This window comes from Leuciscus leuciscus (genome assembly GCF_965113295.1).
Source record: "Leuciscus leuciscus genome assembly, chromosome: 23".
Classification (NCBI taxonomy): Eukaryota; Metazoa; Chordata; class Actinopteri; order Cypriniformes; family Leuciscidae; genus Leuciscus; species Leuciscus leuciscus.
In genome coordinates this window covers 11,357,394-11,370,761 of record NC_138747.1, presented here as the reverse complement: position 1 = coordinate 11,370,761, position 13,368 = coordinate 11,357,394, and the positions used below count along the sequence as shown (strand labels likewise).

The following is a 13,368-nucleotide window of genomic DNA, read 5'->3' as shown; positions in this document are numbered from 1 at the left end:
CACATCTCCCAATTATAATTCATATAATTATATACTTTTCAGATACTGAGTTACTTTCAAAATAGAAAACAGACTTGCTTTGATGAGACTGGAGAAATGTATGTTCTATAAACAAGCAAACAATTATGGAAATGTTCTCTTTGCCAGGCCAAACACAGAAGTCTGAGGACTGATGTCATGGTGATGATATTCCAGCGAGAGAGGTAGGGTGTGCAGTTTGAGGGTCCCGGCTGATTTATACATGCTCTCGGAGAAATGTGGTCGGAAAAAAGCACATACTGTATAAACGCACAAGACAGTGAATTATTACATTATGTGCATGAAGAACACTCCTGAAAACCTCCACGAGCAGGCCGGTCTATTATCTCAGAGCCGGATGGATCCGTGACTGTGTGCAGAATGAGGAGCTTTATAATCCAGACAGATATATAAAGCTCTATAATACAAACAGAATAAAGCTTGGTAAATAAAGCCTTTACCTGAGCTTTAGCTACAGCCCGGAGAAGATCCAATGTCTGCGACTATAGAGAGTGTGTGTGCGCGTGTGTTTACACCATGCCATGCAGCGAGAACCGGATTTAATGACTGTTTACAGGCCGCAATGACGTGTGTTCCACACATACACAGCTGTCAGTGCGCTAACTGCCTCTTCACTGTGTGTTCACATGCCACGACTAATTTAAAGGGAAGCTAGGACTTGTGCATCCTGCTGGGATGTTTGCCATAGAAAAAAAGGGGGAAGGGTGACGTCCGTATGTCAGGATACAATCTGATGCCATATGGGGATGATGCCCACAGACTGAGTGTACTTTTATTTAACAAAGGCCGTTGTGCAACATTTAAAGGAATAGTTGTTCATCCAAAAAAGAAAATTCTGCTGTCAAAGTTATTTTTAACTAGGCTATATAAGGGACTATAAGGGAATATTGTTCATCATGTTCAAAGAATTTGATCCTCCAAAAAGGACCAAAAATACTACATAAGAAATAGACTTTTATGACTCATTCAAATGATTACTTAAATTTCGGTGTGCTATTCACACAGATCTATTATAGGGCTTCAAAACTATGGAATATAGCGAATGAGTCATATAAACTAGATTTATATGTTTCTGCAGCTATTCTGGTGGGGTTTTTTTGTTTGTTTAGTTTTTTCCTTTTTAAAGCAAACATATCAGCCTGATGAGTTTTCCATAGTGTTCAAATTTCCAGGCATGCTAATTCTCTTCTTTCTTGCTAATGCTTTACAATGACAGCAAAATTTAAAAGCTTTTCATATTATTCTCAACACTCAACTTTGTCTCAAGTTTCTGTTTCAGGCATTTACCAAGTACTTACCCATGTTTAGCCAAAAGACTGATGACTGATGGTGTCTGAAAGCAAAGTATTTGGCAAAAAACACCTCTGGGACTCTTACACCCTCTGATATCTCCCTACGCCTGCCTTATCCATTATCAACCATAATCACTCCACATGAATGAATAATCTGCAATGAATTTCTAATGTCCCGTTTCTCTGTGACAGCATCGCACCATTTATCATTCACTGTGTCTAGTGAAGTTGCCATAGACGGCTAGGTGATATCGCTATATGGAAATGGACTGAGTTAAATGGACGAGCAGAGGACGGATGGACCAGTAAACAATGCATGAGCACACACCCACCTGGAGCCTGACATCCCCCTCTTTCCTCTGCCGTTCCATTAAAAACAGCTCAGATGCACAAACTGCTTTGCATTATGGACAAAAGGAGGACAGATTGACAGAGGACCACTTATTGGGAAAAGAGCTGCCATTTCATTACCATAATCAGCAGAAGACTACCACCTGCCCACCCCCAACCGACATCATCTCAACATAGAAAACTAATATTAAAATTTGTCTATGGCTGATAACCAACAAATGAAAATAAACTAAAGAAATAAACTGCATCACAACATCATGGCCCTGTTTACACCTGGTGTTAAGATGTGTTTTGGTCGATCGGATCACTAAATACAGGTGTAAACGGGGTCTAAAACGTTTTGAGCTTGTCCATTTTTTTACCACTTCCAGAGGTAGTCGAAAACGCATTCAACCAGATTGCTTTCGTAGTGTAAACGCTCATGTGGTTAAATGTGTTCAAACCACCACAAAAGACCGCCTACTCTCCGCCTGAAGACCCCTTGTTGGCTGAAGACCCAAATTTAGTTTGAAGATGAAAAACCTACCAAGCACAATGTTTTCTCACCATTTCTTATTTCTAACATGCACTCACAGCGTTCGCCGTAGACTTGCGGCTATCGGAGCAGAAACAAAAGCTGCTGCTCTCTGTATGTTTTTCCGTCGTCTCTGGGCGCGTTCATATGTAAATTGTCCATTAGATCAAAAGATCTGAAAAAAACCCATACATTTACCCGTCCATAGACCCTCCCCCTCGGAGAAATCAGGACAGAAGTGGTTGAAATTGGACAAATATCAAAACGAGTATGTGTCTTCCTCGTCTACTTGTGATCCGATCGACCAAAACGCATCTTAATACCAGGTGTAAACAGGGCCTAAAATGTACAGTATGAAACATTGATATTCAGTTTGAGATTTGCTAAAGGTAACATTTAACTGTGCAACTTGTGTTTAATGACTTGTCTAAATGCATAAATCAGCGCATACAATTAAATATCCAATATTGACTGGTAGTGATATAATTGTGCATCCCTAGTCTGATACCTCAACAAAAATGTCAAAAAGAGCTCAATTATCCCCCTAGCTCCTCCAGCGAGATCTTTATATAGACCTTCTGAGTGAAGCAGCTGGAAGCAGAAGGGTAATGAGTGACAAGCATGCATCAGCAAAAAGACAGAGCTTCCTAATTACAGCTTATACCTCCAGCTCTGGCTCTGAGGATGGAAGCAGGCGGTGAAAGAATGCGAGGTACGCTTCACTGCGTGTTCCCTAGATATTACTTTATCTTAGATGTTTTGAGTGGCAGTTGAAAAGCATCTCCCGAAATGAAATTTTTTAATTCAACCCCCAAAAAAGCAAAGATTGTAACACTTTGTTCCGGAGCCTTTCATCGTCATTTTTTTCATTCGCTGCATCTGAAGAGGTTGAGAGAAAAACGAACAGGCTCCTCGGCTAAGGCAGAGCGTCATTGAAGGGATTTCCTTTTTTTCTTTCCAGTAGATTAAAATCCTCTCCTTCCAGTCTCTCATGCATAATTATGTTCATCACAAAGGATGAGCCTTTTAAACGGGCTGGAATTTTCAGATGAAGCAGAATTGATTGGTTGCCGGCATGAGGTAATTGATCTGGAGATTCTCTCATGTTAGTCCTGCGTCTGATTCACTAACCATGCATACAGACGTATTTGTCTGTACTTTGCTACACAGAAATGATTGATATGATTAATCAATAAGTTCACTAAACAAATAATATAAAGATTCTGACAGCCTTAGAAACATCAAATCAAAATACTCAGTTTTTCGGACTGTCACTTTAATGTTTCTAATGTGATATGTGTGATGTTGGATACTCTGACATATGAAAAAAAGGTATTTTCTTGTCATCAATCAAAAATATAATAAATCAGGCCAGTGTGAAAATGGCAAGATGAAACTGAAAGTCTCAAAAAAGTAGACTCGCTTGAGATGAAATGCTTTACAGCATAAGATCAATATAGTGCTCAAAAATAGCATAAAAAGAGACTTAACAGTTTGTTTGAAATGAGACAGTATAATTGTCAAACACGTTTGGTCTCGGCACATTCATCTTTGAAGAGGAAGAATAGCTGAAGTCTCCCCGGCTCTCTAATATCTTATCATTCAAACAGCATAGTCTAGGTCCATTTCTTGATTCCCCACTACAAAAGTGCCCTGAATGTGTCTGGCTTCAAGAGTGGCTTTCAAACAAGCGTTGCACAAAAGTAAAATAACATCAAAAAAGCTCTCACTGACTTAAATCAATACTTCAGACAAGAGGGACCACAGAGAAAGAGAGTTAAACAAATGGACTTCACTCCTCCTGACAACCTGAGGTTTCATATCTAGCACATACAGTAAATTGAATTCCTAGATGTTACAAACATTAAGACAGTGAATAATTGCACAAGGGTGTAAATGACAGAGCGTTCAAATTTGTGTGTGCTAGGCCTATCCCTTGACTTGTGTGCTTTTTGGGGTATTTGGCTATTCTTTCCACCCTGCTATTTGCATTCTCCAGACATCATTTAACTATTCTCACAAGCAGAAGTTGTGGTTTATCTGTGGTCAGAAAGACTGTGGAAAAGGTTTCATGTTTGGGTCGAGAGTAAAATGGCAAATATTTCCAACCACGTCACTCAGCCTGATATTTTCTTCCATTTTAAAATGGGAAAAAGTCTTGTCTCGTCTTTCCTCTCTAAAAGCTTCCTCTTTAGCGGCTGTTGTCCCGCCCCTTGGCTGTTTTACAAGGGAAATTATGTTTATATGAGTTATATAAAGGCATGCAAAGCTCTGTCAATGGAGCTAAAATCCACCAATACTTTCGCTGTCTCTTATGAAAAAAAAGTAACTTTTGAAGAGTCCTTCCAATTGAGCTTTTTTGAAGTGCTATAAACAAAAGAAAATAAGGCACAAAAACTCCCATTGAAATGTCATTGAGAGTTTCCCGTGGTGAAAATAACAATCTTTCTAATAACACGCTGGGGAGACAGTGGTCCTTGAAAATGATATAGTGAGATAAAAAATGGTCTGTAAGGGAAAAACAGCTATCGTGGCAAACATGGACTGAAAAACCAAGTAAAGATCTTCGATGTTTGCAGCTCTGCCTCATTAATTGTACAAATGAATATCTAAGATTTGCTCTAAAACTAAAAATTCTGAAAGAGAAGAGCTATAGATGACTAATTTCAAATCTAAAGTAGTGGCTGGAGGGGAGTTCAGGGGCGGCGTTTGTGTGCATAGTGCTCAAAGGGTCAGGCAACATTAAACAGGAGATGGACTGACCTATTCACAACGAGGTCACGACCGCCATCAATTTTATATGTGCAGCAGAGAGAGACAGCACTGGGAAATGTGCTGATAGATACATCAAATATGGAGCCCCAGGTGGAGGGAACAGGCCAATATCCAGCCATTAGTCTTGCCTTGAACTGACAGACCACTGGATAAAAGTTAGATCATGAAAAGGCACTCAAAAGCTACAATTGAGCTTAGAGTCTCAGCAAGACCATTAAAATGTTAAATTTTTAACATCTTAACACCATCATGTCCATTAAAACCATCTAATAAAATGACAGTCATTTAAAAACGATAGCTACAGTATAACATATGTTCAAAGATTCAGTGCCTATGGAAAATACTTTATGAGATGAAAGGTTAAGCTTTGCGGCGGTATGATAAAACAGGATGGATTGCTTTCAAAATGCATTTGAAAAGTAGGGCGATTCACTTTGTATTGTTTAGGCAGAGCTGATATCATTTTAATGAGTAGGCCTACTCTCAAGCTCATTCAGATCGGATAACTAGAAGAGCAAGAAGTACGAATCCTTTAAAAAAATACGCTGATGTGAAAACCATTTAATCAGTTGAAAAATAAACCACATTAGAGATTCACAGAAAACAAAAGTGACTGTCCTACTGCACCTCGAAATAAAACAGCAATCCATCAAACCAAAGAATGTGTCATGTGGTTATATTGCCAAATGCAACCTAATTACTCAGTGTAAACTGCAACCCTCGCTCTGAAATATTAATAGATGCTAATAAGAATATTGGCGCTGTGTCAGAAGAAAATGGGAACAGTGCCTTCACTTGTGTTGACATGTTTGTCAATGAGGAAAAATGATTAAATAATGAATTTTCTCATCTTGAAATATGAAATGCCAATCATACACTACTTGGTGGAGAAAACAATGTTACTCTAAAAAGAAAAATATATATGTTTGATCAGTTAGAGACAGACAGAGAGACAAACTGACAGACGGACGGACGATAGATAGATATGTGACTCACAAGCAAATGACTGAAGTAGTTCAACAACATTTGAGGGCTCCACTTGTAAACTCTCCCCATATTGCGGTGCAGTTTCCCATCCAGCCGAGAGGCCGTGAATCAGAAAGAATTGCTTACTCACCCACAGACAGTTCAGAGATCTGTCTACAGAAGTGCTGCTGTCTTTCTGCTGTTGTTTGCCCACTTGATCAGTCAAACGATTCTGAAAAATCCAAGTATCTCCTCTGAATACCGAACTCAAATCTCTCACGTTGATGTTGGATCTGTTCAGGTGTCGTCTAAAAGCAGCAAAGTCTGAGCAACTTTTTGAAGTCTGTTCAAGGTTTCTCGAGCATAGAGAGCAGAAAAGCCTGGGAGATTCCTTTACATAACACAGGCTCCAGCAAACAGGTCGGCCCTGAGAACCCCCTCCAAAGGCTTGGAAAATACCTGCAAATGTCTGGTGACGCACGGTGGAAAAAACCCCAGATGCAGACAGCCAGTCAGACAACCCATAGGAAACACTCCATAACTGGGAGATTCATAAAGTCCTCGACACAAGGAAAGGACAACTATCTCTCTGATACTACACGGTGTTAGAGAAGGAATGACAGCAAGCTGAACAGGACAAGACGGGCACCTTCAGACTCAACTGCAAGCCGTGCAATGTAAATTAATAATAGACTGTGCTTCCACTGGTGTGCTAGTTTACACTGCTGGATCAGGTTGCCTGACATCTACAGTTTCACAAGACCTTTATTTTAAAAACAGCCTAAAATTTTGAAGTTATAAGCACTTCCAAAAAGCAATTTCCTTTAGCCTTGATAAAACACCACAGGGGGTTTAACAAACTACAGATTCCTTTCGAATCAGACATCTGAGATAATAAAAAAAACACACAAAAAAACACAGATTCCTGGAAGAAGGCACTTGTCCTGGGTTTGTGCCCTGAAGGCCGATGAGGAGACATTTTTTCATTGTGAAATGAGATATAGAGTGAGCTCATTCTACAGATGACAGCAGACAGGCAGCAATGAACAGCCGGAAATGAAACTAAGGAGAACCTGAGAACTCTGCTATGAGACACCCAACAGGGAGAGTCTGAAAGCAGAGATCATGGAGCTCTAGCATACAGGAACACTATAATCAAAATCCCCCTAAAACACCAGCAGCAGTTCATTTCCCTGCCAAAGACCCTTTCTAGTTCCAGAGTTCTCAGTTTAGAAAAAGTGTAATGATGGTGTTGTGCAATAGAAAATCATGCCATTTAAAGGAACGGTTGACTCAAAAATGAAAATTCTGTCATAATTTGCAAAATTAAGTTATTATTCACTGAAAATCTCAGCCTTTGTCATCAGCTCTACTTCACATTTTTCTTACATTCCGCATCGTGAGAATCAATTCGGATTCACAAACATTTGATTTTAATCAATTTCATTCAATTCAATAGAGTGTTCTATCTATCTATCTATCTATCTATCTATCTATCTATCTATCTATCTATCTATCTATCTATCTATCTATCTATCTATCTATCTATCTATCTATCTATCCATCCATCCATCCATCCATCCATCCATCCATCCATCCATCCATCCATCCATCCATCCATCCATCCATCCATCCATCCGCTTTTGAACTATTCATTAAAATAAACATCTCAGAAGAGACGATTGCTTTAGAAATTTGGCTACACTGGTTCTGCTGTATGTTTTTGAATCACTAAACAGAACTGGCTCATGAATCATTTGTTTGTGTGGTACGCTAGAGATTCTGACAAAATAGCTAATTCATTTCATTCTGGTACATTGAAACGCATGATGACAGGATTTTCATCTTCATGCAAGCTATTCCCTGATCTATCCAGTATGCACGCCCCAATTAGATCCACAGGAGACGATGTTGGAAAGAACACCAAGGGCAACAACAAGAAGACAACTGTGAGAGAGTGCTGAATGTCTCTGGATATGGAGGAAATGGGAAATGTCTGAAAGTGGAGATCTGAATATATGCAAAAACGCCTTTACACTTCCACTACAAAACAAATGTAAAGTAAAGCATGATTCAGAAGATTCAGTTCCAAAACAGAGTTGAGTCTGTGGCTCACCAAATGCTAGGGAGAAAATTACAGAGCCCTGGAAAACTGGTTGGCTACACTGTGGTGAATGAAGTGGCCTGACTCAGAGCCTCTAGTCACTAATTTTAGCCAAGTTGGGTGGAAACACGCAGTCCTGTTGAGCTATTAATGATATAACTGTACTACTCCAAATTACAGAAGAATAGTACACAATATCAAATATAAAGAACAAACTAAGCCATTAAAGTAAACAAGCTGTACTATTGTGCTGAGAGCATTCATTACATCTTGGTGCATTTCTGATAGCAAGAAAACACAGTATAACACTTTATTTCAATGACAAGAACACATATGGAACAAGTACTTCACATAAAAGACAACAAAAAATAACTAGAAAACATCCAAAACTAAACTGTTTTTTTTTTTTTTGCAGTAGAAATAATTGTAACTTTTCACAAACAATTACAAACCCCCCCAGCAAATAACACCTTGAATAAGCTGTGAAATTTGGAAGTAGAAAAACAGAAATAGCCTAGTATTTTCTTGCAAAACATACTCCTTTTATTTACAACTTGAAAAATCATTTTTTACATTGTACTGCACTTATAACGTGACCACATCACAGCCTAACCTGATTTCTCCTGGCCAAAAACACCCTCTTTGATAAAGCCAAATCGTCAGATATGAATGGACAGAACAGGTGTTCTGCAGGAGAAGAACGTCATGCACTTATCTCCACCTGATTTAAAGATCTCCTACCTTATGGTACGAACTGAAATGCAGTATTTCCACATCAGATTCAACATGAGGGCATTTCCTGCCTGGCTGCTCGATGAGGGTCTTCAAAACAAGGTGGGGTAGATCCAAAAAGGAGGAGAAGAAAATACAGTGGAGCTCATGTGCTACTTGACTCAACTCAACTCCAATCATCCAGACTAGCCGCTCCTTCCTCTTTCCCTTCTCTCAACCACAAACAGCGTGCTACGCTTGAAGTGCTCAAAGAGTTGAAGAAAAAAAAAAAACACTAATTCACCCCCCCCACCCCCCCAGTTCAAGTTACAGCAGTTGTTGCTGCTTCTAAAGCATAGGCATCTTTAGCTTTGTTTATGTAGCCATACCCAAATGTTCCCCTCTGAGAGTTGTCTAACAGCAATCTGAGGTTCCCATGCTACCCGAGGAATGGAGTATGCTATCTCTGTACATCAGAGACACATCCGGATGCACTCGTTCTCCTCAAGCAGACGCACTCCTCCTGTCATCCGCTCGTAGTGCGAGTCATTTCATTTGGAGGTTGTTAAATCCCGGTCTGTGTCAAAGGGAACAGGCAGGCCCGTTCGGCCAACACTTGCGCCAAGTGTGACACGTCTCCCTAAGGAGGCCAGGGAGGGTCTGACCAGTGTTTGCACCCTCAAATATGACTTGTAGATGTAGTTAATTGGTCTCAATAGCATTAAATGAGTGTCGTAATGGAATTTTTATGTAAAAATACTGAAGCTGTTGAGCTGAGTGGGGCCAGATTTATCCTGGAGAACAGTGCTGCGGGAGGCTATGAGATCATAATCAAAGCCTGTCATTGGAGTAAAGGCTTGGCACACTCCATGGAAATGGATTACCTTCAAAAACTGTAACTTAAAGCCTTACGCACCAACACTGGCACACACATGTGAAAAGTCATGAAGAAGAAACACGGGACGGGAGCCAGTGAAGAAACTGTGCAGAAACAGAGAAATCAAACAAGTCAGGAAAGTTTTAAAATGAACTTTAGGTTGGCTTTAAGTTCTGCAAACACAGATGAGTGAAACATATACAGCGAGATCGATTTCAGACGATAACATTTGTTTTTGTTTGGCTCTGTTCTCTTCCTCTTTGGTTCTGAAATGCTTCCACGACCTTCAGGTTAAATTGCCGGCTGTCCACTGTAATTTACATGGAGGGAGAATATTAAAACATTTTACTGCTGTTTTATATAACAGAGTTTACTTTGTGAGGTCAACTTAAAATGTATGAGGAAAACTATGAGAAAACAACCATTTAACAGAAGACTAAAGTATATACTGTACATATACTGCTGTTCAAAAGTTTGAGGTTGCTAAGATTTTATAATGTTTTTGAAAGAAGTTTTTTAAAATAAACTTTTGCTCACCAAGGCAGTAATATTATGAAATATTATTTCAAGTAACTGATTTCTATTTCAATATATTAAAATGTAATTTAGTCACTCAATCCTTTAGAAATCATTGTAATAAGCTGATTCGGTGCTTGAGAAACATTTCTTATTATTATCAATGTTGAATATTTTTGTGGAAACACAATAATTTTTTTTAGGATTCAATAAAAAAAGTTCCAAAATAATAGCTTTTATTTGAAATAGAAATCTTTTTATAAATGTCTTTACTGTCAATTTTGATCAATTTAATGCATCCATGTGGAATAAAAGTACTTATTATTTTTTTTAAATCTTAATGACCCCAAACTTTTAAACAGTGGTGTAGTAATTTGGTATTCCATATTGACAATATAAACTGAAATATTGTGCTAACTATCGGCTAGATTTTAGAAAGGTGAAACAAAATCTGATCAGCTGGAAAGGAAAGTTGTTTCATAGGTGGAGGAACTAGAGTTAGTTTTGATTATATAAGGACTTTTAAGGCAAATTCTGAGACCAAAGTCATAACTTTTAAACTGTACCACATTTGAAAAAAATACCGAAAATCTGGAGGTTGAAAAACATGGTGTTCATTTTTCCATAGGAAATATACAACTAAATATTATGAAAGCAATGTCATTCAGCGCATGAAAAATCCATGTCTGCTCGCTTTCCATGTCAACTGTAAAATGCCTGACATTTCACATGCTGAGGAAAACAATCACTTTTTCAAAAGGATAGTAATAATTAGCAGCACCTTTCTAAAGCAGCCTTGTTGTTTTGCTGTTTCTGTAACTGACATCAGAATACTTCCCTGAAGACTGCCACATCCTCCAAAAAACATCCTCTCTTTATCTAATTACTGTCCAACACATACGAGACAGAAAAAAGCAGACATTCACACTGGCACACACAGACATGCTTTCTGTAGCCGCCAGCTTCTTGGCAGCAAAAGACTGAACAAAATGCAATTTGGACAAAAGCATTACAATTCAAGACAGAGAGCACACAAACAAACATAACCCAGCTTTACGTCCATCATAAAGTAAAGGGCTGATGTATCGTTATTAAAGCTGACAGTTTAATACTGGCTAATAACCTCAATTGAAGTCAACATCAATTTATGACTATGGCTTTATTTATGACAGTGTACATATCTCTGTGTTGTCTCCATCTGACATACTAAAATAATTAAAAGACAAATCAATATTTACTTTGTAAGTAATCATGTAATAGGCAGGATAATGTACATTTAGATTGTTATTGCAACAAAACCACCTCATGTTATTTCAAGGCATTCATCATTACCATCATCAACATTATCCTAAACACTAGGACAGACTAAAGTAATGCTTACACAATGTCCATATCAGCCAAACAGCACCATAGTGTATAATAATAACAATAAAAAGCCAAATTCGATGGATGGATGGAAACAGTTTGAATTTGAGACCAAAATTTTAAGATTTTGTGTAAAATTCAAGTCAACTGCTTGACATAACACAAGACTACCAAATTAAACACTAGCAATGAACATGTTTATGAATACATGCAGGAACACTGTAGTTATTCACACCCTGGCAAACACTATCCAGTGCATTCAAGCTATACATTTTATCAGTATGTGCGGTTACTGGGAATCAAACCCATGAGCTTGGCTCTGCTAGAGTCATTCTCCGCCAGTTGAGCAATGGGAACATACAGTTCACTCCTATTTACACAAATGAAATAAACGTATGAGAATGCCTTTGCTTAACCACAATCACAAGCAAAAAGCTCCATAAAAGGTGAGTCTGTTTTCAAAAATGACCACAGCAGGAAAGAACAAATCTTGCTCTTTTTAAGGATTCAGCGTGAAGGACTCCAGACTTCAAAAAACATTCCAGTCTGGGACGTCTACGCCCACATCAGCAACTGAGGGGAATATTAATGACTTGCTCTGCTAATTTGCATATGGAAGTGATGCTGTGTTCGTCCCACTCTGTGGTAAACTATGATAGTTTAAAATGCCACGGAATCATTTAGAGAACGCGATGATAGGGTAAAAAGCCTGTTTCTGATGAGACAACTGAATATTCGTCTGATTCCATTATCAATGTGATTGTTTCCCCAACAAAAACTTAAATGTCAAAGCTTATGAATCATTTTAATGTGCTCTAAAGAGGTTTAATTGGGCCGCTCTTTCCCTGACAGTACCAGCTGCATAATTCTGTTCTGAAACACCTACGCTGCCTGTCTTCCACATGGCATCTTGGGACAAAAATAAAGGGGGATTTTTCTCTTTTGTTTTTTTCAGTTTTGTTTCAAATGTGAGGTTGAAAGTCGCCAACGACACTGTATATTGTGTTTGATTGAAGACATTGCACAGCACACAAAGGCCACGTTGTGTGAACTGCGCAGTTTCCACTGATTACAGCAGTCAGTTGAAGGACATGGTTAGGAGAGAAGGTCAGCAAGAACAGTTGACAGGGGATTTCCTGAGTCAGAGACACCCGGATGCCTTAGTCAGCAAAGGTTAAGCGCAACACCATGGTGGTCATAGGAATGGGAAGAAGAGGGGAGACCCATAAACGTCAGGCCTGCAGGTATCAATAATGACAACTTTGAAGAAATTAATGTAGCTACTAAATTAAATATAATAATAATAATTACTTTTAACTAAATAAATAAAAAATATAGCCATTAATCAGTTGACATTTTAATGAGGAATATTTAAATTAAATTTTATATATATATAAAAAAATCAAATTAATAATAAAAAAAATCAAAATAATTAATACAAATAAATATCAAAATAATTATTAATGATGAATAAACTTTTGAATGAAGAAATATTCCATCCAGTATCTCAGTTAATATTTGTTCATAAAAACAGTAAGTATATTAATGCAAGAATTTAGTTTTAAATAGTTTTAAATTAAATATAGCATGTCACATTGTCGGGCACTGCTTAAAATTTCGTGTCAACTTAAAACCAAAGCTCACAGATCTCCTGGACATAAGACGGAAGACTATCCTCAAGCAATGATAGAGCACCGGACAAAACAAGGGCTTGAGGGGGGTACCATGCCCCACAATAGAGGATCAAATCTGTGATGGGAACGCTTGTCAGGTCACAGAAACACAATAGAGCTCGATTTAAATCAGCCTGACTCACTGCAACCTCAGCTTTGAAGCCCTTAACTCACAATAACACAAA

General features: G+C 38.3%; 1 protein-coding gene across 5 annotated transcripts in view; it reads right to left on the bottom strand.

Moving 5' to 3' along the window:
• The window catches only part of iqsec1b (IQ motif and Sec7 domain ArfGEF 1b), a 169,710-nt gene that overhangs the window by 52,559 nt on the left and 103,783 nt on the right, over nucleotides 1-13,368 (bottom strand). Inside the window, exon 1 of one of the 5 annotated variants that reach the window (XM_082155003.1) lies at nucleotides 8,783-9,447. The exons of the other annotated variants lie outside the window; for them this stretch is intronic. Coding sequence (XP_082011129.1) covers nucleotides 8,783-8,829 — 47 coding nt within the window. The 5' untranslated portion in view covers nucleotides 8,830-9,447. Of the gene's footprint in view, nucleotides 1-8,782; nucleotides 9,448-13,368 lie in introns of those variants that run through there. 5 annotated transcript variants of the gene reach the window in all.